The 26,748-nt window shown below is 45.2% G+C and overlaps 1 protein-coding gene across 2 annotated transcripts in view; it reads right to left on the bottom strand.

Moving 5' to 3' along the window:
* HLF (HLF transcription factor, PAR bZIP family member) overlaps positions 1-23,260 on the bottom strand; it is a 65,946-nt gene extending 42,686 nt beyond the window's left edge. For both annotated transcript variants that reach the window (XM_030206419.1, XM_030206420.1), the window contains exons 1-2: positions 23,088-23,260; positions 21,266-21,595 (exon numbers count right to left, since the gene is read on the bottom strand). In XM_030206419.1, the coding sequence (XP_030062279.1) occupies positions 21,266-21,595; positions 23,088-23,196 (439 nt within the window). In that variant the 5' untranslated portion in view covers positions 23,197-23,260. The remainder of the gene's footprint in view (positions 1-21,265; positions 21,596-23,087) is intronic.
* Between the last annotated feature and the right edge of the window lie 3,488 nt (positions 23,261-26,748).

Here is a 26,748-nt window from a genome sequence, read left to right as displayed (position 1 = left end):
CCCCTACTTACGTGACGCGATGTTCCCTGGTGGTCTAGTGACGTCGGGGCAGGAAAGAGCCCCCTCTTTCCTGCCCAGCGCGCTGCTCTCTGTGCTCCTGACTGCTTCCTGATGGTCTCGGCGAGATTCAAAATGGCGCTAGACCACCAGGGAACATCGCGTCACGTAAGTAGGGGAGGGCGATCCAAAACTCGCTACCTTCGGACTATAAGACGCACCCCCCATTTTCCTCCCAAATTTTTGGGGAAAAAAGTGCGTCTTATAGTCCGAAAAATACGGTAAATATCTGATTATTTTATTCTCTTTAAAGACTTGTGTGCAGATCCCTGTGTTACATTAATTGATTTGATTTGCTTACTTTATTTTTTGTCTATTAGATTGTAAGCTCTTTGAGCAGGGGCTGTCTTTCTTCTATGTTTGTGCAGCGCTGCGTATGCCTTGTAGCGCTATAGAAATGCTAAATAGTAGTAGTACTTGCCAGATGGGCTTTTGAAACTGCACGAGGGTGCAATTTTCCTTGGTGTATAAAATGAAAAAAAGAGGGCCTTAGTGCCTAATATAGATCTGTTATGAGTTTGCCAACAGTAAACAGGACAGTGTTTTCCACTAACATCTGGAAAAAAACACTAAACCAACTGAACGAAGCCCAAACGTCTGTTCATCCAGATTTAACAAAATTGAAGGGCTTCGGGGCCAGTGGTCAAAGCGAACACACATCCTAAACACAAAGATCTGACCTGCCCTTTGGAAAATACTGGTGCAATGTCTGTTAAGGGTGATTTACTATTCTTCTTTACAAATTCAAAAGCCCATTTCTATCACGACATTTCCTGTTTTTAACCTGTTAGGTCTGTTACCTATTGCTGTTCGCTCCTTCTTGCTGCGTCCCCCTGCAGGAGGGCACATAATTGACACCGTACTTCCTGGGCAATTCAGCACAATATGATTCCATTTGTACTATGAAAACAGTGATGGGATAACCAAATAGTAGAAATTCAAATTAATGATCATCAAGTAAAATATTGGCAAAGACCCAGGGAAATCTATCTCAGAAGAAATAGGTGAGCCCCCCTCCCCCTCCTTCCCTGGGCACTCCTTGCACTGCATGGGGTGTTTGAGTAGAATGTACACTATTGGTGCAACCTCCAACCTCTATCCTCAAACCCTCTCCCCTCCAATAATGCAGTAAATCTCTATTTGACCCAACTGGGTCTGAAGTGTTGCTGGTTGGCTCCGACCCTGGTGAACAGCTGATTTTGTCGACTTGCGGAGTTTTAGCCAGTCCGTTGATGTCTCCGAACTCCACCAACATTGAATGCCGCTCAGTTGTGCTGGCGGGCCGTGATCTTCGCCTACAACGCCGATCTCCAGTTGCAGAGCGCCGCCTGCGCTCCGATCGCCTCCTGCACCTCTTCCCACTCAGCTGCTCATTGTGTGAGAAACTGACCGGCGTGGGAGAGGCGGAGCACCATACCAGCTGATCGGGGGGGGGGGGGGGCCGGAACAGACGATCGAGGAGAGCAAGTGAGAGGCACCACGAGGAAGCGTTTGGACAGGGCCCTATTGTATCTACTCTTCACACGGACCAAACAGCTGGACTTGAGATCCTTTAGACTATTAATACTCCCTATCATTGTCTCGGCGAGTCTGATTTTGGTCTCTCTTTACTCTTTGCTTTCCCTTCTTTTTGCTTTCTTTTCCCTGCCTGCTTATTTGTTTAAATATTGTATTTATATTCCCTTCCCTTCTGCCTTCTCAACTGTCATTGTAAGCCGCTCTGGGGCTGCTTTACGTGGCAAAAAGCGGGGTATAAATGATCTAAAATGAAATAAATAAATAAATAAATAAAATCTAAGGACATTCTAGTAACAAAAGTTGAGACTAGAAGGGGAGTCGCCTAATGATGAGTGAAGTGGACTGAGAACCAGGGAAGCTAGGATTCAAACCCTATTATTGCTCCTTGTGACATTGGGCAAGTCACTTAACCCTCCATTGCCTCAGGTACAAACTTATAATTGAAAGCCCTCTAGGCACAGGGAAATACCTAGTGTATCCAAAAGTAACTCACCTTGAGCTACGACTGAATAAGGTGTGAGCTAAACCCTAATAATAATAATTAGTATTATTAATTAATTTAAAAAAGGGTGGAGACTTTGGCTATGGGGTTCAGCTGAAGATTGCAAGCCTTTTAAGTTGAATTTCTGATGAAATGACTCGCAGCTCCCCTATTGTATAATTCTAGACCTAAATTACAGAGCATACTACAAAAATGAACCCACCTCATGGACGCACAAACACACTCTTGACTGTGCGCATTGCTAGTACAAAAAGAAAAACAAAAAAAGTTCTTGGTTCTTTAAACCAAACAAAACACACCCTTTCTCTTGCCCAGAAACACACAGCTGCCACAAAATGAAATTAGAGATAATCCTAAACCCAGTCCTGACCGTTATTGAGTGCCTTATGGCAATTTCCCATTCCATGTCAATTGATTGAGCAAATGCTATTTAAAGCAAGTGTCGAATGTACAACTGCCACAACTCATAGTAACATAGTAGATGATGGCAGAAAAAGACCTGCACGGTCCATCCAGTCTGCCCAACAAGATTAACCCTCCATTGCCTCATATGGTCACATAGCAGAAGGATGGCTTCCCCTATCCCCATCTTAGAAGGCTGGAGAAAATCGTCACGTGCACCTCTGGGCAATCAATCAGTGGCCTGGTCCATGCTGGAGTATCTCATAAGGCCCGGCAGCTTTTGGGTGGTCCAGTTTGCTGTCAGAACCGTTGCACGCTGGCAGTGCTGTACCAGGGATTATGCGAGCAGTCTAGCCACGCGATGCAAATATGGAGCCCACTGTTTCCTCTCCCCAGTGATGATGCCAGTGGGCAAGTTCCACAGGGTATCACTATAGCTCGTACACTCGTACACACTGGTAGCAGTTTCCTACAATGGAGTAAAATTTCCCTGACTCCCCCCCCCCCAACCTAAACACACAAAAGTTAGTCTACTAAAATCAAGACTGTCAGGAAACTCATATAAAGTCACATCCATTAGACATGCAAAACCTCAAAGGGAAAAGGGAGAAGGAGAGGCTTTTAGCTAAAATTTAGTGATTATGTGGTTCACAATGTTCCACTGGGGAAAAAAAAAAGGTAGGTCAAAATACCCTGGTCTGGAGAGTAACTGTGAGAGGAAATTGCTTCTGATGCTGGGAGGAACATTCAAATCCAGTTCCTAATAGGGTGGCATGTCACTACACTGAACCAAAGTACACGTGGAGGGGCATTTTCGAACGGGGACGCCCATCTCTAAGGACGTCCCGGCGAAGGGGCGGGGAAACTCATATTATCGAAACAAGATGGGCGTCCATCTTTCGTTTCGATAATACGGTCGGGGACGCCCAAATCTCAAAATTTAGGTCGACCTTAGAGATGGTCGTCCCCGGTTTTTGGCCATAATGGAAACCGAGGATGCCCATCTCAAAAACGACCAAATCCAAGCTCTTTGGTCGTGGGAGGAGCCAGCATTCGTAGTGCACTGGTTCCCCTCGCATGCCAGGACACCAACCGGGCACCCTAGGAGGCACTGCAGTGGACCAGAAATTGCTCCCAGGTACATAGCTCCCTTACCTTGTGTGCTGAGCCCCCCAAAACCCCCCAAACCCGCAACTGTACACCACTACCATAGCCCTAAGGGATGAAAGGGGACACCTACATGTGGGTACAGTGGATTTTGAAGGGCTCACATTTACCAAGACAAGTGTAACAGGTAGGGGGAGATGGGCCTGGGTCCACCTGTCTGAAGTGCACTGCAGTACCCACTAAAACTGCTCCAGGGACCTGCATACTGCTGTGATGGAGCTGGGTATGACATTTGAAACTGGCATAGAGGCTTGCAAAAAATGTTAAAAATTTTTTTTGGGTGGGAGGGGGTTAGTGACCACTTGGGGAGTAAGGGGAGGTCATCTCCGATTCCCTCTGGTGGTCATCTGGTTAGTGTGGGCACCTTTTCAAGGCTTGGTAGTGAAAAAAAAATGGACCAAGTAAAGTCGGCCAAATGCTCGTCAGGGTTGCCCTTCTTTTTTTCCACTATCTGCTGAGGGTACCCATCTCTTAATCACGCCCCAGACCCGCCTTCGGTACGGTGCCGACACGCCCCCGTGAACTTTGGTCATCCCCACGAAGGAAAGCAGTTGAGGGCACCCAAAATCAGCTTTCAATTATGCCAATTTGGGCGACCCTGAGAGAAGGACGCCCATCTCCCGATTTGTGTCGGCAGATGGGCGCCCTTCTCTTTCGAAAATTCCCCTGTTGGTATGCACCATCTGCACCCACGGAAAATGTTGAAGGAGCTCCGATACTGGAGCTGGTTTCAGATCTGCCACATTACATAGTATTTGCCTACAAACTAACCCCCCTGTTTACAAAGCTGCGCTATTGGCTGCTGCACGGCAGTGCCGACATAGCCCATTCAGAGTAAACGGGCTGTGTCAGCATTAGCTTGTGGCTTCGTAAACGGGGGGGGGGGGGGGGGGGGGGGGTAAGAAAAATGGCTAGGAAAGTAGACCTCTGTCTTTCCAGCTGACCTACATTAGAAGCAGTTATTCCACACGGATGATTCCATTTCTCTCATTTTATCATCCTCATAAACCCTACTGCTGCTTTCCAGGGGGAGCGGAACAAAGGACAGGCAGTGTTCCAAATGTGATGATGGATGAAAAGTCTCCTATGCTCTGTTTTACTAATGGTTTGGTCATGCAAGCATTAAAGATGTGAATGCAATAAAACCCAAAGGAGTCAGCTCAACGATACACCTTCCCCAACCTCATGTCACAAAACTAAAAGATATGAAAGTGACAAGAAAAAAAAAACACAGCAACTCACAATGAATCTGCAAAATCATTAAATGAAATCAAGTGCCTGAACAAGAAAAGTTAAATTATCAAAATCTCTTTTGCAATGCTTCAGAAATAGCCAGTGGATCAACTTGCCAACCTAGATAGCACAGGTCTCTAATTTGTTTTCCCTGTTAAAAAAAAAAAAAGTTCCCAGGAACGATACCTCTTCACTTCCTGGTCCTAATACAACACCGGACCACATAGCCTGGCTATGATAAAAAGTGAAGGGACTGCAAATGGTCAACTGCAGCAGGAATGGAGAAGGGCAGAGGAACCTCAAGTTTTCATCTGCACAGGGCTGGCCCAACCACCATGACTAGAAAGTCGCCTAGGTCAGCAGGTTCTGCGGGGCAGCACAGCCAAACATTAAACCTGGACAGCCAAAGAACCACCAGTATGTACTTTATAGTTGCAGGAAACTGAGATGTTTCCAATAGCCCATTTATCCTGATTATTCTGAGGTGATCACGATTGTTTGGGGGACGTGGGCAGCAAAGGGCCTAAAAGTTAATTGGGGGGGGGGGGGTGGAGTGCAAAGCTGAAGGTTTGCCTAGGGTGCCTAATCCCCTTGCACCAGCTCTGCATCGGCATGCGTGTCCTACGTTTCTACATCACCATCATGGCGGACGATACGTGCGCCTACCACATTTATCACGGCCCAAGAAAAATGTGGGACTTTGATTAAATCGCACCAAATGTCAATTTATGATCTCCTTTGACTGCTGATCAGATCACCTCTTTATAAAGCTGTTTTGCGTTTGACTTAAACACTCATCAGCAGTGCCTATTATTAACAATGCCTCAAAACAAAGCAATAGATAAATACAAATTAAAAGTTCAAATAAAACGATAAATCCCCAAAATGGCATGGGAAACTAAACTAAATGATCATTTTTAGCCTGCACTCCATTAGTGAACAGGAGACCACCAAGGCGGCAAACTAGTGTGGGGGGTGGGGAGTGATGGGACAAGAATCAGAAGAGGAACAGTTGGACATCAGTGTGAGAAGAAATGCATGTGGGACGTGGGACAAGGTGTGTGGAAAAGATAAGATATAGATTAAGAGTACAGAAGGAACCAAATGTGTGTTGCGAGATAGGGAGAAAGCCAGGAAGGAGATAGGCGACCACCAGCTGAGAAAAGCACAAGAAAGAGGCAAAAGAGAAATGGAGAAGGAAAAAGAAAAAAAAAAAACCAATAAAACACTACTAAGTTATCATCCACAGCCCTCACCTGTTCTGCTCCCCTCAGCGAGGTCATCTTAGTCATCATAAAATAGTTTAACAAGGGGCTTTGGAGAGCCCCCCTCAGGATGTCACCAAAGAGGAGAAACTGCAAAACTACTCTTATTCCTGAGAAGTCAGAACAAAAGCACCATCCTCACTGGCCTCCCACTTAGCCATCTATCCCCCCTTCAATCCGTTCAGAACTCTGCTGCGTGTCTTATCTTCCGCCTAGACCGATATGCTCATATCACCCCTCTCCTCAAGTCACTTCACTGGCTTCCGATCAGGTACCGCATACAGTTCAAGCTTCTCCTACTAACCTACAAATGCACTCGATCTGCAGCCCCTCCTAGCCTCATCTCCCCTTACGCTCCTACCCGTAACCTCCGCTCTCAGGACAAATCCCTCCTCTCAGTACCCTTCTCCACCACCGCCAACTCCAGACTCCGCCCTTTCTGCCTCGCCTCACCCTATGCTTGGAATAAACTCCCTGAGTCCATACGCCAAGCCCCCTCCCTACCCATCTTCAAATCCTTGCTCAAAGCCCACCTCTTCAATGTCGCTTTCGGCACCTAACCATTGTACCTCTATCCAGGAAATCTAGACTGCCTCAATCTTGATTGACTGCACTTTTTGTCCTTCAGATTGTAAGCTCCTTTGAGCAGGGACTGTCCTTCTTTGTTAATTGTACAGTGCTGCGCAACCCTGGTAGTGCTTTAGAAATGTTAAATAGTAGTAGTATCCTGAATCAGAGAGCAGCGGACCCTACAGATTATCAAGAACAAAGATATGTTTGAAAGAAATGTAAGAAATGACAGGAAGGCTAACACAGTGACTCAGTACTAGTCCTGTGCATTACCATACAGAAGGTCCCTGGTTTGATGCCCATGTTGGGTCCCCTGCTCCTCGGGTCAGTTGGGAAAGGGGGAGAGTGTGTGTGTTGCAGAACAGTATTCACAGCCCTTGGGGGAAAGGGGAGGAGACAGTCATGATCACTGCTTAAGGGTGACACCTAGTGGCTGGTTTCAGGGTCTACAAGTGCAGAGTTCCATAAGAAACTCTAGTTCAAGGCTCCTGGACCAGAAGTATCACTACAATGACCAGACTAGGTAAATGTTTTGCAGGGTGTGTGTGATGGAGGGAGGGGGTTGGAATGTAAAATAGGAAAAAAAGTCCCAGGGTAGTTGTGAATGAAGGAATATGGACACCAGATCCCACCCTGTTAGAAAAGGTACAAAGAAGGGCGATGAAAATGATAAAGGGGATGGGACGCCTTCCCTATCAGGAAAGGCTAAAGCGGCTAAGGCTCTTCAGCTTGGAGAAAAGACGGCTGAAGGGAGATATAATAGAGGTCTATAAATTAACGAGTGGAGTGGAACGGGTAGACGTGAATCACTTGATTACTCTTTCCAAAAAAGGGGGAACGCAATGAAGCTACAAAGAAGTAAATTTAAAACTAATCAAAGAAAATATTTCTTCACTCCACGTGTAATTAAACTCTGGAATTCGTTGCCAGAGAATGTAGTAAAAGCAGTTAGCTTAGCAGGATTTAAAAAAAGGTTTGGATGGCTTCCTAAAAGAAAAGTCCGTAAGCCATTATTAAAATGACTTGGAGAAAATCCACTGCTTATTTCTAGGATAAACAGCATAAAATGTATGGTACTGTTTTGGGATCTTGCCAAGTACTTGTAACCTGGTTTGGCCACTGTTGGAAACAGGATTCTGGGCTTGATGGACTTTCGGTCTGTCCCAGCATGGCAATAGTTTATTTACTGTTCTGGCTATCTTGAAGCATAAAGGATTAAGAGAAAACCTGTCAGGGGAAAGTGGAGAACAAACACAATTTATAAATAAATACATAAATGATGTCATAGGCCCAAAACCAGACATTTCTACTGAGTTTCCCAAAGTGCACGGTCTCACTAACTGTACCCCTTAAAAATGCTATAAAACCGCAGTTGCTAAGATTAAGGGGAAAAAATATAGGAAAAAACATGCAAACTCCACAGAGCTGCTATTATGGATTTGGAGAGAATTGGCTGTCTCCGATTCTGTCATAGCTATTGGGTCCAGGACATAAAACAGTTTGAGAAACAATGTTAAGCCTTCCCTCACAAAGCACAGCACTGTTTGCTAGATTAGGATCTGTTTTCAGTTGTTTACCAAATGTGAAAGCCACTAATCAGTCCTCTGCACATAAATGTTGAATCTCTTCAATGAATGTCTGTTCCAGACTTTAGACTAGACTGAGAGATTTGTCTAATGTGAAAATACAGCATTATTGCCATCAACCCTAACACATACCTATGCAGGCCCACCCTGGTGTCCCCAGTTTACCCTTTAATCAAGGACTAGTAACCAGTGGCATAGCGAGGGCGGCTGCCACCTGGGGCGGTTCACTGCTGCGCGCACCCCCCCCCCCCCCGGTGCAGCATGACACCCCCCCTCGGTGCATCACCCAAGCCCCCCCCCCCCCCGAGTGCATTCTTGCCTGACGTGTGCACGCCGCTGGGGGGGGGTGTCGGTTCCGCTGGTTCTCTGCTCCCTCTGCCCCGGAACAGGAAGTAACCTGTTCCGGGGCAGAGGGAGCAGGGAGCCAGTAAAGCTGACACCCCCCCCCCCCCCCGCGGCGTGCACCCGAGGCGGATTGCCCCCACCGTCCCGCCTTTGCTACGCCACTGCTAGTAGCCACTAGTACTGGAAAGACAATTTAATTGAGTCAACCGTCTGCTGAAAGCAGCTTCTGAGAGGGACTTTGACCTGCAACCACTATTTTGTCTTATAAATTACTTCCAGGATGTTCCTAGTCTTAGGGGAGCTTTTACTAAACTGCAGTAGCGTTTTTAGCTCGTGGTACATATCAGCTGGCAGAAAACGCTGAGATGCCCATCATATTCCTATGGGTGTCTCAGTGTTTACTGGCAGCTGATTTCTACTGCGAGCTAAAAGATGCTACCGCGGCTTAGTAAAAGACTCCCATGGAAGGGCATAATCGAACAGGGCGCCCAAGTTTTCATGAGGGCGTCCTCAAAGGACGGCCCCGTAAAGGGGCGGGGCAACCCGTATTATCGAAACAAGATGGACGTCCATCTTTCGTTTCGATAATCATGAAATTTAGGTCGACCTTAGAGATGGTCGTCCTTAGGTCGTTTTTCAGATGGTCGTCCTCGGTTTTTGGCCATAATGGAAACCAAGGACGTCCATCTCAGAAATGACCAAATCCAAGCCATTCGGTCGTGGGAGGAGCCAGCATTCAAAGTGCACTGGTCCCCCTGACACGCCAGAACACCAATCTGGCACCCTAGGGGGCACTGCAGTGGACTTCAGAAAAAGGTCCTAGGTGAATAGCTCCCTTACCTTGGGTGCTGAGCCACCCAACCACCCCCCCCCCCAAAAAAAAACCACACAACTGTACACCACTACCATAGCCCTAAGGGGTGAAGGGGGGCACCTGCATGTGGGTACAGTGGGTTTGTGGTGGGTTTTGGAGGGCTCACATTTACCACCATAAGTGTAACAAGTAGGGGGGTGGGCCTGGGTCCACCTGCCTGAAGTACATTGCACCCCCTACAACTGCTCCAGGTACCTGCATACTGCTGCGATGGACCTGAGTATGGCATTTGAGGCTGGCATAGAGGCTGGCAAAAAAGTATTTTTAAAGATTTTTTTTGAGGGTGGGAGAGGGTTAGTGACCACTGAGAGAGTTAGGGAAGGTCATCCCCGATCCCCTCCGGTGGTCATCTGGTCAGTTTGGGCACCTTTTTGATGCTTGGTCATGAAAAAAAATGGACCAAGTAAAGTCGCCCAAGTGTTCGTCAGGAACGCCCTTCTTTTTTCCATTATCGGCCAATGACACCCATCTCCTAAGCACGCCCCAGTCCTGCCTTCGCTACACTTCCGACACGCCGCCATGAACTTTAGTCATCCTTGCGACGGAAGGCAGTTGGGGACGCCCAAAATCGGCTTTCAATTATGCCGATTTGGGCGACCTTGTGAGAAGGACACCCATCTCCCGATTTGTGTCGGAAGATGGGCGCCCTTCTCTTTCAAAAATTCACCTGATAGAGACTTTGCCTGTCAAACACATTTTCTCAAAAGAAACAAGTGGTATTAAAATAGAAATGAAAGTGTTAAAATGCCTTTATACCACATAGAAACATAGAAAATAATGGCAGAGAAAGACCATGTGGCCTATCCAGTTAACCCTTCTACGTCAACGACTCAGCACTAGAACTTCCTCTCCCTTGGAGATCTTCTGTGCTTGTCTCATACTCATTTCATTTATTCCTTCCTATCAACAATTTACGAGGCAGTATACATATTTTAACATGCATAATATGAACACAAAACATAATAAAATCATATGCAAGGGACCAAAGTCAATAAAAATAAGCCATAAATCAGATGAAAATCATTCAAACACTTTCATAAATAAACAAGACTTCAGTTTCTTCATAAAATCATTCAATTCAGCTTCAGTCATAGATCTACTCCACAGCTGCAGACCACATTTGGACAACCTTGATCTTGTGCTCACTTTTCCCACTACGTGAATAGTAAGACACAGTAAATCAGCACCACTGCAATGATTGAACAGTTCTTCGATCAGAGTAACATAGAGGGGCATAATCGAACGGAGGCGCCCATCTCTAAGGACGGCCCTTTAAAGAGGCGTCCCCAACCGTATTATCAACATAAGATGGGCGGCCATCTTTCGTTTCGATAATATGGCTGGGGACAGCCAAATCTCAACATCTGGGTCGACCTTAGAGATGGCCGACATTGGTTTTCGCCGATAATGGAAATTAAGGACACCTATCTCAAAACCGGCCAAATCCAAGCCATTTGGACGTGGGAGGAGCCAGCATTTGTAGTGCACTGGTCCTCCTCACATGCCAGGACACCAACCAGGCACCCTAGGGGGCCCTGCAGTGGAATTCACAAATTGCTCCCAGGTACATAGCTCCCTTACCTTGGGTGCTGAGCCCCCAACCCCCCCCAAACCCACAACTGTACAACACTACCATAGCCCTTAAAGGGTAACGGGGGGCACCTAGATGTGGGTACAGTGGGTTTTGGGTGGGTTTTGGAGGGCTCACATTTACCACCACAACTGTAACAGGTATGGGGGGGGATGGGCCTGGGTCCGCCTGCCTGAAGTGCACTGCAGTACCCACTAAAAACTGCTCTAGGGACCTGCATAGTGCTGTGATGGAGCTGGGTATGATATTTGAGGCTGGCATAGAGGCTGGCAAAAAAATGTTAATTTGTTTTTTTGGGTGGGAGGGGTTGATGACCACTGGGGGAGTAAGGGGAGGTGATCATCTGGTCAGTTCGGGCACCTTTTCAAGGCTTGGTCGTGAACAAAAAGGGACCAAGTAAAGTCAGCCAAAATCTCAGGGACGCCCTTCTTTTTTCCATTATCGGCCGAGGACGGCCATCTCTTAACCACGCCCCGTCCTGCCTTCGGTACACTGCCGACACGCCCCTGTGAACTTTGGCCGTCCCTGCGACAGAAAGCAGTTGAGGCCGCCCAAAATCGGCTTTTGATGGCCACCCTTCTCCTTCGAAAATAAGCTGGATAGTAACACAGTAAATGATGGCAGATAAAGACCTGAACGGTCCATCCAGTCTGCCCAACAATATATACTCATTTTACATGGTATGTAATACTTTATATGTATATACCAGAGTTTGTCCCTGCCTTTCTCAGGTATAAATCTTATATTCAGTTTCTACACGGAAAGGGCATGTGTACTTTTAAAACTGCCACAGACAGGGTACCCACTGTCTTTCCTTACAGGGAAAAAGTTTCTGGAAAATAATACTTAAAGTTTTAATAATATGGTTTAAATGAACGGAAAAGTATGTGAACTGTGAAATGACACTCTCAAGGGGTAATTCTGTACATGCTAAGTGAGAATTCTATAACAGCAATTACACATGCAATTCAATTACATGCACAACTGCCGCATTTATACATTTAACATTAGGCGCAAGCAGTAGTAACATTGTAACGATCTGTTACATTCAGATTTGGATAAATCAGGAAACCCTTATATATCAAACATATACATTTGAAAAGTATTCTATCCTTAACAGGCAATTGGTGTAACCGTTTCAGAAAAGGGGAGAGATGGTCAATAGGCATGACATCACAAACCATGCAGACAGCCGCATTCTGAGCTAATTGCAATGATCTGATTGATATATCTGGAAACCTAGATCCATCACGTTGTGATAGTCAACGTATAGCATAACTAGCAATCGCATTGTTGCAAATGTGACATAACTAACAGGCATAACCATGCAAAAGTCATCCAGCGCAAGGAACATTTGTAGTCACCTGACCTAACAGAGCTTAAAAATATGGCAGACAACTGGTGATCCAAAATAATGCTCAAATATTGCACTTTTTAATGAACTGGAATGGAATCCATATGATCACAGAGCTCTGTCGAGAAGAGTAGAATTTACATCACAGCAAACAACCATCATAACTATCTTTTTCAAATTAATACATGGTCCGTTTGCGAGAAGACATTCCATAGTATTTGAAAAAGAAAAGCACCGAACACAGTCCTCGTCACCACCATCTAGAATGAAACAAGACAGTATTTTCTGGTTGCCTTAAGTTACAATAAATAGACGAACAGCCCTGCGGGTCTTGAAGATTCAGGTAGATTTGTGAATATGTCTTTATCCTCACAGGATTGCACTGAGCAGAAGAAATTACCATAGGTCATTTCCTTTATAGGGAAAGGGAAATGGGAATTGATATACCGCCTTTCTGAGGTTTTTGCAACTACATTCAAAGCGGTTTACATATATTCAGGTACTTATTTTGTACCAGGGGCAATGGAGGGTTAAGTGACTTGCCCAGAATCACAAGGAGCTGCAGTGGGAATTGAACTCAGTTCCCCAGGATCAATGTCCACTGCACTGACCACTAGGTTACTCCTCCACTAGCAACATTCCATGTAGAAGTCAGACTCACAGAAACAGAAGCCTGCGCGGCTGCGTTGCTGATCTGCAAGGGCAGGCTTCTACATGGAATGTTGCTAGTGGAATAGCAACATTCCATGTAGAATCTCAAACAGTAGCAACAGAATCTCAAATAGTAGCAACATTCCATGTAGAATCTCAAACAGTAGCAACAGAATTTCAATTAGTAGCAACATTCCATGTAGAATCTCAAATATGGAAAGGGAAATGGGACTTGATATTGTGCCTTTCTGAGGTTTCGCAAATGCATTCAAAGCGGTTTACATATATTCAGGTACTTATTTTGTACCAGGGGCAATGGAGGGTTAAGTGACTTGCCCAGAGTCACAAGGACCTGCAGTGGGAATTGAACTCAGCTCCCCAGGATCAAAGACCACTGCACTAACCACTAGGCTACTCCTCCACTGCAGGTGGGGTTGCTGTAAGTGAAACATTTCTTTGGATATTCTTAGTCAATAACTGCCTCTGGCATCCAACACATAAATATACAAGATTTCACATCAAATCTATACTAGTCTGTATGTCTCTGCTTTATGATTAATTCTGTATATTTATGTGGGCTATCATTGTAAAGGAGTTCTGAGCCTTCAAGGAACAGCGGTTTAAAAGTTACTATTGAAACTGAATTGCAAAACGAACAAGTTTGGGTTACACAGAACAGCAAAAATACCCAAGCAGGCACATCTTTGCCCAAAGACTAAGGGGTCCTTTTACTAAGGTGCGCTAAATAAGGTGCCCATAGGAATATAATGGGCATCTTATCATTTAGTGCACACTAAATCCATTAGTGCTCCTTATTAAAAGGGCCTCTAAAAATCCTGCTACTTTCAATGGTGAGAAGAAAATGCAGAGAAAAATCACACACACACACAAAAAAAACCTGGTTCAAAAAATTCACTGTGGGACTCATGCACACTGGTGATAAACCTACAAACCAGCTTTGAGCTCTCTCCTAAGCAAACGGCAAAAAAATAACAATTTTCATAACAGGAGTATTTATTACAGGTTAGATGTCCACAAATTTTAAATATTTATTATTTTTTTTTATCATCAGCCCAGGTAAAGTATAACAGAAAACCTACAATTCTGTTCCTCAATCACCACTAGTACATTTTGATCAAAATAATAGCAAATAACCTATCAGTAGAACATTTTGGGGCAATTATTTAAAAAAATATCAAGTTTGTACAGCGCTATTTCCTTCCACATTAGACAGTGTTTTTGCATTTTCCATGGCCTCATATTATTCAAATTTGACCCAGGAATATTGTAAATATTACTACAACATTAACATTGTGGTTTGTATCACACTACTACCTTTGCAGTTCTAAGCGGGTAACAATCAACAAAAGCCAGAACAGTCATCTGGGAATTACACTAAATAAATAAAAAATGATGTCAAAAGCCTTAAAGCACATATTTCTTCTGTAAATTATCTTACACCAGCACCCACCCCCCCCCCCCCCCCCCCACCCAGCACATGAGCTGTGCCACCCAGCTTCCCTGCTGCTGTGAGTTCACTATGGGATCACTGTGGTTGTGGCGTTTGCACGAGGTCTGTCACGGTGCTTCTAGCCAAAGCAAAGCCGATGCTGCAAGACTGCACAGGGCAGGGCATGTGCTGGAAGCACATGGTGCTACAGGCCACACCAATACCTCCGAGCATGACTCACGTGAGAGGAAATGTGAAGAGAGGCATTCAGTACTGTACTGTCACGTGCAACTCATGTACAACACTACGAATCCTACAGCTAAGAATTACTATGAAAAATTAGTCACTGTGCAGTGTACACAAAACAATACATGCAGATTGATCAAGATTCTGCCTTGTACTTTGGAAAGGGGTTCCCCAAATCAGAAATCATGCAAATATTTCAGCCACCAGGTGCAAAAAGGCTTTGGTAAAACGAAATCAGTTTTCTGCTAGGATTTATTTGCCTTACAATTAATTGTAAGTAAGGCTTCATTTCCAGCTAATTAGGGATTCTTTCAGAGTACAAAAAAAAATGGAATGTTTCTGCGGCTTTGGTGCCATTCCTGGGTACCTTTTCCAGCGGGATCAGGTGTCTAGGATCTCTGTACAGTGAACAGGCATGATACGGTACATCTGCACGCACTGCCTCCATCATGTCCAAATCTCTCTCGTGAGCATGCTGAAAAATCAGTCTTCACTTCCAGCGCTCAAGGGCTGCCAAGGGGGTCAGGTTTTCAGGAAATCCCTAATGAAGATGCAGGTGAGATCTGCAAGCCTGCTAGTCTCATTGTATACCACTCTCTCTCATGCATATCCATTAGGAGCATTCTGAAAACCTGACCCGTTGGCCGCCCTCGAGGACCAGGAGCGACGACCACTGAGATAAAGAGTACCTCAGGACAAAGTTGAAAAACTTCTACCATACGTATATATTGAGCCTTTTTTTTTTTGGGGGGGGGGGGGATTCTGGATTTTGTACTGACAAAGCAGGATGACAGAATCCATAATGCTAAGGATTTGCAGCTGAAAAAGCAGGTCTGGTTCAGGGGGGTCCCTGACGGACTGAGCTGAGCAATGTTTTATGCCTTAAATATTTCCTTTTGATTCCTACAGCCATGACTCACTGTGCGACACCTTAAAACATATCACTTAATCTCTCTCCCATCAAAACTGAGAAGTGTTTCCCCCTCAATTTGTTGGCTGTTGGGAAACAAACTCCTTAATTAGCTCATAAGAATTCAAACTCCTCAGCAACAGAATGGGGGAATTAAAGCAGACTGATATATATGTTATCGTGAGCAAACAATTCTACCCTCTTCCGAGCCACATACAGCCGCATCAGTCATAAACTCTTTCCTGTATCACAGACCTCAAAATAACCCCCCCCCCCCCCCCCACATGCACACCTTCCACAACAATTGTTTTTAAAATAATCCAAGTCTGACTTTGATAAAGTTAGCTGGCGCCTAATTTAACCTGTCCATTTACCTCTGCTGCTAAAATACAGAATAATTCAGACTTTGCTTTCCCAAGCCAGCCTGTCCCCCGAACAGAGCTGTCAGGGGGTTGATGAGCTCGGCAGCTAAAACCGAATTAAATTCCTTTCAATTGCTCCAAGCTCTGTTTTCATCCACCGTGAATGGAAAGTACATCCCTAGTGTGGATTCTGATTTTAGATCAATTGCATTGATCTTTTACAGGAAAAAAAAAATAAAGTATCACGCCAGCAGCTACACTGCACAAGTTCACTTCTTTTAGATATAATTTCAGAAAACATAGCACTGCATTTAGATATCAAATGAAATGTCACATGATCAGACAACCTGATAACATGTAATTAGTTTTTCCCCATAAAAAGCCACATTAAGAAGCAAAACTGTGCTTTAGAAGGGTTATCTTTTAATTCAGCAAATATACATCAGAAATCTTTGCATGGGCAAAGTGATATTAAAACACTGCATTCAGGGAGGAAATAAAGAGATTGCGGTGAATGTTGCAATCTAGAAACAGTCTTCCATAATTATTGCAGACCCAACTCAAGCAGTGCTGAATGCTACCTCGTATATCTCAGGACTGCAATTTAGATGCATCTGGAATATTTATTTATTTATTGCATTTGTATCCCACATTTTCCCACCTATTTGCAGTCTCAATGTGGCTTACAATATTACAACATGACAGGCGTCACGAAGGGCAAATCAATTCAGGAGGTACAAAAGCCCCCTCTCAAGCTTGTGGACCTGTTCCTGCACTTGGGTACTACTACTACTTAACATTTCTAGAGCGCTACTAGGGTTACGCAGCGCTGTACAAATTAAACAAAGAAGGACAGTCCCTGCTCAAAGGAGCTTACAATCTAAAGAACGAAATGTCAAGTTGGGGCAGTCTAGATTTCCTGGGTAGAGGTGTAGTGGGTACATATCAAATGAAATAAGAACTACATTTTCTAGGAAGAATTTCAGCAAAAACGACCATCACTCTACTTTACCAATGCGTGTTCAATTCTCTCACGCACTAATGGAATACGTGGGATGCAACGCAATCCCAATGCCTAGAACAGTGGTAAGCACCAGCCAGTGAAGTTTTCAGAATACCTCGTAGATTTGCGTGCACTTGCTCTACTGCATGCGGATTTACCTCAAACCTATTCATTGTGGATACCCTGAAAACCTAACACACTGATGGCTACGCCCAGGAGAGATCCGAGAATCACTGGTCTAATGAAGTAAAATCAAACTATGCTGTAGTCAGTGTGTTATTTCTAGTAAAAAAGGTGCCGGTACTCAAATGCTAGGCCACCCTTCATGGGTGGGGTGATCACTGAGGGACCCACCCCACAGTAGCCAGGCCCCCTGCAACCAGTCACAGAACCTATGACAAGGCAGAATTGGTGTGTAGAGCCTGAGCTCTTTCATTAAAACTTGGGGTCCATGGGTCAATTTTAGCAGACAATGGAAAAGGTGCCGGTACTCAGTACCCCCAAGTACCCCCTCAAAAAAAGCCCTGCTTTTATCACATGTAGCAGTGATTTTGATTTCTACAGGCATTTCTTTTTCATTTAGGGGGCTTATCAACATGAGCTATTGTTAAGACATGTTATTTTACTGTTAACTTGTAATTAGCTTGATTGTTCTATACTTGGCTCACTTTTGATAATGTGATGTCATAATGCCTCATTCCACCAATGGCTAACAGCCAACCTCATCAGTGATGTCACAAAGGCCTGATCACCCATACTTGGGTCCCTTTATCCAGTGCGTTTGTTCTAGCAAATGAGGTGCCAGTACTCAAATGCTAGGCCACCCTTCAGGGGTGGAGTGATCACTGAGGGACCCACCCCACAATAGCCAGGCCCCCTGCAACCAGTCACAGAATTGGTGTGTAGAGCCTGAGCTCTTTCATTTAAAACTTGGGGTCCATGGGTCAATTTTAGCAGACAATGGAAAGGTGCCGGTACTCAGTACCTCCAAGTACCCCCTCAAAAAAAAAGCCCTGCCTGTAGTAAACATTTAGCTGTCACATTCAGTGGTCTACTACATCAAGTGGTAGCCAATAAGTATTTGTATGTATGTGCCAAAAACCACATCACAGAACTGGGCTTCCTGATTACCCCACCCTCTCCACACCCCCCAGTCAGTCGGGTTTTTTTTAGGATACACACTTTAAATATATATGAGATAGATGTGCCTATGATGGAGATCTGGTATATGTAAATTGATGTCATGCATATTTAGCATGCATCTCCTGAAAAACCAAAAGGCTGCGAAGTCACCAATCTGAGAAGCCTTGCTCTGGAGATACATCCAGCCACAAATACTGGATCACGTGAATAGCCTCATGTGATTGCAAACTTTAATACCGTGGCAATGCAGGGCTTGCTTGAACCAGTAGGCTATTTATGCCTGAATTAATGTTTGTGGCTCGTTTTAAACATGCTGCAGCTCGCCATGCAGGAGATGCAGTTAAATCAGGTCTTTGATGTGTGAACCAAACTTACAGTGGATAAACTTCCCATAGGAAGCAATGCTTGTATCACAACCTAGCCTTGTGTCACTGGAATGCACTGAATTCTAGGGTGCAGGGTCAACCCAGGGCTGCCGAGAGGGGGGCAGGGGGGACAAAATTCCCTGGGTTCGGGCCTCCAAGGGGCGCCGCAGTCCCCTCCACCCGTCCCCTCCGTCCACCACCGGGCCGGGCCCCCCTGAATTCAAATCATAGCGCCTCACCTCGACCTCACTCCATGTGAAAGAAGCGCAACAGAGGCAGTCTGCAGATCGTCTCCCTTCGGGCCTTCCCTCCCTGTGTCCTGCCCTCGTCTGGCGTAACTTGCACAAGGGCGGGTCACAGGGAGGGAAGGCCTGAAGGGAGACGATCTGCAGACTGCTGCTGCTGCGCTTCTTTCACACGGAGCAAGGTCGAGGTGAGGCGCTATGATTTGAATTCAGGGGGCCCGGCATGGTGGTGGACGGAGGGGGGCAGCGACAATGACGACCTGGGGGGGGGCAGCAGCGGCGGGACCCCGGGGGCAGCCTTGCACCGGGCCAGTCTCTCGGCGGCCCTGGGTCAACCTTCTAATTCACTGTTGCAGGTTTTGGAGAAGATTGTTCTTGGTGCATGGGCATTAATGCTTTTCAATTTGTTTACTCTTTCCTGACACGAACACTGAGCGAAGTATGTAACATACATGATAAGACCTCTCCCCTCACTGCCCTCACTAACAAAACTAAGTTATAGCTGAAAAATGCAGTGATATTTTCTCAGTACAGGCAACTGTACCACAGGAATGCTCACCCTATGCTTAGAATAAACTCCCTGAGCCCATACGCCAAGCCCCCTCCCTGCCCATCTTCAAATCCTTACTCAAAGCCCACCTCTTCAATGTCGCCTTTGGCACCTAACCACTATACCTCTATTCAGGAAATCTAGACTGCCCCAACTTGACATTTCGTCCTTTAGATTGTAAGCTCCTTTGAGCAGGGACTGTCCTTCTTTGTTAAACTGTACAGCGCTGCGTAACCCTAGTAGCGCTCTAGAAATTTTAAGTAGTAGTAGTAGTAGTAGTATTACATATAGCAGTGATTTAACCAGAGCTGAGATTGTGATGTCATAATGCCTCATTCCACCAATGCCTAAGAGCCAACCTCATCAGTGATGTCACAATGGCTTGATTGTCCTATATTTGTCTCACTCTTATCTATTAGATTGTAAGCTCTTTGAGCAGGGACTGTCCTTCTTTGTTAAACTGTACAGCGCTGCGTAACCCTAGCAGAGCTTTAGAAATGTTAAGTAGTAGTAGATGTTCAAGCTGGCAAAGGAATCGCACTAATCAAGGTTCAGGAAGCTTGTTCCCCTCTGGAAAACTGGACTGCCCCAGACAAGCTGATTTCTGCATCATCTCTCTCCACACGCAGTGTTGCCAACCTAGCTTATTTCCCGCGAGTTTGGGTTTGTTATTTTTTGAAGTGGCATTTTATTTTTCTGAACACGCGGGTAGCTTTGTTTTTGGGCTTGTTCTTTTTCCTTTCATTTGACTTGATATACCGCCGATTGCCCACAACTGTCGCCGTGATAACACTGCAAGTAAGTGTGTCAGCCGGCGCTCAGTCCCGCCTTTTCGTGTCCTCATTGGCTATGGAAGGAGTTAATCACAGCATGCACCGCCCCGTATTAGGGCTGCCTTCTGACACCCAGGGCATACTTTAAGACACATAAAAAAATTGGGCTTATTTTTAGGAACTAACATGGTAACATAGTAGATGACGGCAGAAAAAGACCCGCACGGTCCATATAGTCTGCCCAACAAGATAAACTCACGTGTATACCTCACCTTGATTTGTACCTGTCTTTTTCAGGGCACAGACCGTATAAGTCTGGCCAGTACTATCCCCGCCTTTCAACCACCAGCCCCGCCTCCCACCACCGGCTCTGGCGCAGACCGTATAAGTCTGCGCAGCACTATCCCCGCCTCCCAACCACCAGTCCCGCCTCCCACCACCGGATCTGGCACAGACCATAAAAGTCTGCCCACCACTATCTTCGCCTCCCCACCACCAACCCCACTTCCCCCCACCGGCTCCACCACCCAATTTCGGCTAAGCTTCTGAGGATCCATTCCTTCTGCACAGGATTCCTTTATGTATATCCCACGCATGTTTGAATTCCGTTGATATTGCTTGTTTTTTTAAGTAAAACATGTTTACTTTTTTTCCACAACTACCTGGAAATACTGTCCACCTGTCTAATCACTTGTTTGTCTACTAGGCTGGTTTTCCTCTTTCCTTCTAGTTCTAATTTCTTGTAAATAAAATTATCCTTACTTACTTTCTTTTTTTTTCCTCTCCCTTTACGTTTTCTCCTTGTTACCATACAAACTATTGTCTCATTAGTAATACTTTTCTTTCTTGCAAAAAAAAAACAAAAAAACAATGAGTGGGTGTTGAGAGAGAGACAGAGAGAGAGAGAAACAGCAAGAAGCAGAAGATATACTCAATGCAGCTATCGAGAAATATCCCCGCAGGATCCGATAAAATGCTTCCAAACAGCCTTTGGCCTTGCTTACATCTTACCTTTCTCCTAAAAGTCTCTCTCTCTAGGGTCTAGGTTTACTTTTCTTAGGATGAATTGTGCATTCAACAAATAACGACCAGGGAAGGCTTACCTGGCCTGATGGGGCTATGCATGCAGTTTGGAGACCCCATGCCTGGGTGGACTGATGTTGATGCTCGATTACTCAAGTCCACAACAGGAGGAGAGGAGGAGGGAGGTGGCTGGAGGCCCGACTGGTGCGGGCTGTGCTCGTGGTGCGAGGGGCTAGGTGGAATGCCATTTTCCGAGAGGAATTCCTCCAAATCCATGTATTCCAACTGGAAAGTGTCTCCATCGTACGGCAGTGTCTTGTCCCACAGTGTCGGACCCAAGAAAGCAGACTGGGGGACTGTGGAAGCAGAGCTGTCATCGTCCAGTTTCTTCTCTTTTTCTTTGCCAAAGACTAATAGGAGAGAGAAAGAACATAGGATTTGCATGAATGGGTGGGAAAATGTGGGATACAAATGTTACAAATAAATAAATAAATGACATGAATAGTTTCTCATTATAAAGACCTTCTACAAGACATGATGTGGGACAGTTATAACGTACATAATGTATGCAATATTTTGCTTCTCAAGCCTTTGGATAACTGAACATCTGTATCCATGTTAGAGATGTAATCTTACTGCACAGGAAAATATGTTAAACAATGAAGACGGAAACATTTTGTATCTTTATAGAGGATTATTTGTGGCCAGGGATCAGTTCTTACCTTTTTGCAATGAGACATTTAAAATGTGTTGGTTTTATTATGTTAGCGTTATTTTAGTGCATTGTTTATGTTTCGTTAAATTGTTGACCTTTTTGATAGTTCACTGCTCTATGGCCCTTAACATTTCCAAATTCTTATGACCAGATGAATATATGTACTTCTAAGAGCCCACATTAATCTAAGTAAACACAGTACATCCAGCTCTAACAGAGACAGATTTAAAACTGTCCAAGCCCTCACTGTAGCCAGAATTTCACCATGCTACCGTAAGTGCCTGAAGAAAAAAAAAAAAACCAATGAGACATTAGTCTACCTCCAGGGTTGATCTTCATTTTCCCACTCATTTCCATTCCTCATAACAACTAAACTTCAAGGAATTCCCAGCTCGTCTGAGGTGCTTTGGAATCCTTTATCAAGGGTTATCTGCTGCCTGATAGTATATTGAAATGCCAAGATCCTAATGCTGTTGGTCACATGGACATAACCCGCTTTGACTCAACATCTAATAACAACTGATTCATCTTTTGTTAAGAGTCCCTTTGCGTTTTATGGTAAACAGTATTAACAAAAAAATAAAGTAAAAATTAAGTAGATTGTCCAGGGCATAAATGAAATATTCAAATCTTAATCAGTCCCCCTTCCCCAAATAATAAATGGGAAATGTGCCAGATCCTTAGTACTGACGAGCACAGAAGTTTTAATCATCTGAACAAGTCCACCTGTAGTTGAGTCCAGTGACTACATTGCAATAGAAAAATTAAAAGGGGATGGGGTGTGGAGTTCATTTTCCCCTCTTCATTACTGTGCCCTGACCCTAAATTTTAACCTGGATTGCTCTGTAGCTGAAACTTTAACTCCGATCCCTTTAATAACTCCCAGACAGTCACTGTAAATTATAGCCAAGGTAGGCAGCCTACCTGTAATAATATGCAGTGTCCTTAGACACGCTCCTACAGGTTCGATATTTTCAGTTCAGAGCGACGAGCGCAACTTGCAAGAAAAATACCCCCTGCCACCCTTCCCCCAAAGAAAGCACTATCAGTAATAATTATAATAATGATTATCATTAATGTGTGTACAGAGAGCAAAACTTGGGGATGCTGGAAATCTGGTAGCACATGATGCACCCCCCCCCCCCTCCAATGAAGCTACAGGGATGCCAAAGCAGCAGCAGCGTTACCGTCTTCCAGCGCCAGCTTGAGCGGGTTCTCCAGCAGGGATTTGAGCACGCCGTACGTGGGGGGGACGAAAGCCGAGCTGAGAGGCAACGAGCGAGACAGCTTCTCCATCTCTCACCGCGGAGGTGATGATCTGCGCGCAGTACAAAGACCAGGACCAGGACCAGGACCGCCGGCGCCGCCTCGGCTAATGCCGAGCCCGCCCCGCTCACTCGCAGCTCCATGTGCCCCGACCGCCTGACGTCACGGCCCAGCCCCCTGTCTGCGCGTCACCGGCGTGGGCGGGCCTACGGGAGGGGGGCGGGTAGGCGCTGCTGCAGCTGCACACCGCGTCCGCGCTGCTGGCCAGGCCACCTCTCTGGACGTGCAGCAGCAGCGGCGGCGAGAGTTGGCGCGCAATTAGGGTCGTCTAAGCAGCGGCTTTTAAAAAGAAAACGAAGTGATCTATACAGCCAGATGCATCTCTCTCTTTCTAGATACAGAATCACGATCACAATTTGCATTCGCTCATCGGGACCTCAGGGTTCGTTCTTCAGTGATTCAACGCGTTTCTTAACGTGTCCTTGCACTACCTGTAGTGTTCCTCAAGGATCGGTCCTGGCTTCTGTAGCATCTGTTTTAACCCTTTGGCAACATTGGTCCAGGACTCAGCGTGAGAGCGTAGTGCAGCGGCCTGAGGATCTGGGTTTGATTCTCACTGCAGCACCTGGTGACTCTGGGCAAAGTCACTTAACCCTCCATTGCCCCAGAGATACAAAACAGTTACCTTTTGTAACCACAGAAAGGCAGGACTGTATATCAAGTCCCATCCCTCAACTAATTGGGCCCCTATAGCCCAGACTGTTCCCAACTACATTACTGTCTGTCTTGCTGACTTATTTTGAACCCATGCAAGACCTTGGATCACTGGTTGACTTTTCCTACCCTCCACTGCATCACTGTGTCCAGGTGACCCACTTACCCTCCTGGACAGCTCTAAGTACCTAGGCACATAGGTTCCAGTGCTGTGGGTGCTTGAGCATCCCCTAATATTGAGCAAACTCCATTACTCTGATCAGGCATTAGCAATCAGCTCTCTTTTGCAACCCAGTTCTCTGCAATGGTGAATCTGGGCATTTTAGCTCTGCAGCAGTTCTGCTCAGTACCTGGACAAATCCACAAAGGTAATTCTATTACAATCCCTTTTAACTTCCCACCCACCCACAGATCAGCTTCTTCCAAGCAACAAATTTGTGGAGCATATTGCTCCTTTTCCCTTGCAAAGAAGCTTCATTCAAAAAATTCAAGGCTGCCCTGTCTGACTTGGCTTTCCAAGAGTAAATGCTTAAGTAGAGGAGTGTGGTAGCCGTGTTAGTAGTCCACTCTTAAGGTTATCAATAGAAATCAAACAAAATAAAACATGGAAAAGAAAATAAGATGATACCTTTTTTATTGGACATAACTTATCCTGTTAGAATATCAATGATATGCTTTGATGTCCCCATGCAAACCTCCTACCCACCCCGTCAGACTGTCATAGTAATGCTTGAATGTTTTCACTTATATACACTGTCAGCTAGCACATTTGCTTATTTCCGATCTGAGGAAGAAGGGCGACCTTCGAAAGCTATTCAAGAGTAAATGCAAAATGTGAGACGTGCAGCAGACAGGTATCTGTGACCTTCCCTTTTCTCCTCTAAGCCTTGTCTTCTGATCCCAGGTGTATTTTAACCTCTTGTTTACCAAAATCTCTGGTCTATTTCTTTCCTATCAAGAGCTATGGTGTTCCTTTTCTACCTGCTGTTTGTCTGTAAACCTCTGCTTATCTGTTGCAAAGGGTGGAATAGAAAGTATACAAGCACACAGACAGAGCTGAGATTGTACAAGCAGCACTTTTTAAAAAGGAAAATAAAATGATATACAAATATAGATATACTGGCAAAGCAGCTAGAAACCCATGGTATTTATCATCATTACTGACGGTGTGATATTATTGTATATTTCACCACAGTGAGCATTTTTAATGGAAACCAAGGTTTATAAGACTGAGATAATGTTGTGGAGATGTCAGGAACATTCATGTATTACTATAATTTATTCTTCCAATTTCTTACTCAGGAACTTTCATGGATTACCATAATTTATTCTTCCTTAACATATATATGCACATGATCTATATCTATACCATGATCTGTTCACGTATGTTATGTTACATGTATGTTACCATGTATGTTTAAGAAGACACCACGTGAGAGAGGACTTTTTTGGATCCACTGTTTTCTTCACCATGTATGTATGCAACTTAACACATTACCATATGTAATTCTATTACCCGGAAATGGCAACCGCCATTATGGCAAATGTAAGCCACATTGAGCCTCCAAATTGTTGGGAAAAAGAGTGGTGGACTTTGGTCCTGGGGAATTGAGTTCAATTCCCACTTCAGGCACAGGCAGCTCCTTGTGACTCTGGTAAAGTCACTTAACCCTCCATTGCCCCATGTAAGCCGCACTGAGCCTGCCATGAGTGGGAAAGCGCAGGGTACAAATGTAACAAAAATAAAATAGATACTATTGGAGATTCTACATGGAATGTTGCTATTCCACTAGCAACATTCCATGTAGAAGGCTGCGCAGGCTTCTGTTTCTGTGAGTCTGACGTCCTGAACATACGTGCAGGACGTCAGACTCACAGAAGCAGAAGCCTGCGCGGCCACATTGGTGATCTGCAAGGGCCGACTTCTACATGGAATGTTGCTAGTGGAATAGCAACATTCCATGTAGAATCTCCAATAGTAGCAACAGTGGAGGAGTGGCCTAGTGGTTAGGGTGGTGGACTTTGGTCCTGAGGAACTGAGTTCAATTCCCACTTCAGGCACAGGCAGCTCCTTGTGACTCTGGGCAAGTCACTTAACCCTCCATTGCCCCATATAAGCCGCACTGAGCCTGCCATTAGTGGGAAAGCGCAGGGTACAAATGTAACAAAAATAAAATAGATACCATTGGAGATTCTACATGGAATGTTGCTATTCCTCTAGCAACATTCCATGTAGAAGGCTGCGCAGGCTTCTGTTTCTGTGAGTCTGACGTCCTGCACATACGTGCAGGACGTCAGACTCACAGAAGCAGAAGCCTGCGCGGCCACATTGGTGATCTGCAAGGGCCGACTTCTACATGGAATGTTGCTAGTGGAATAGCAACATTCCATGTAGAATCTCAAATAGTAGCAACAGTGGAGGAGTGGCCTAGTGCTCAGGGTGGTGGACTTTGGTCCTGGGAAACTGAGGAACTGAGTTTGATTCCTGGCACAGGCAGCTCCTTGTGACTCTGGGCAAGTCACTTAACCCTCCATTGCCTGCCGCATTGAGCCTGCCATGAGCGGGAAAAAGTGCAGGGTACAAATGTAATAAAAAAAAATGTGGGATACAAATGCTACAAATAAATAAATGTAATCATAGGAGCCAACTTCTCAAAATTATTGGGGGTGCTAAGCCCAGTAGAAATAACCCCTCCCTGGACACATACAAGGAATTTTCTCAATATTGGAGGTGCTCAAGTAGCCACAGCACCCACAGAGCCGGCTCCTATTGATGTAGTAGTATTACAATACTCTGGTGAGAGATATTATGTGGGGATACAAAAGGACCCTGGCAGGGAGGTGTTTGTTGATACCATTTGATATGGC

The sequence above is a fragment of the Microcaecilia unicolor genome, chromosome 6 (genome assembly GCF_901765095.1).
Source record: "Microcaecilia unicolor chromosome 6, aMicUni1.1, whole genome shotgun sequence".
Taxonomy (NCBI): Eukaryota; Metazoa; Chordata; class Amphibia; order Gymnophiona; family Siphonopidae; genus Microcaecilia; species Microcaecilia unicolor.
Note: the sequence above shows the minus strand (reverse complement) of the source record. Positions and strands in the feature narration are given on the sequence as shown.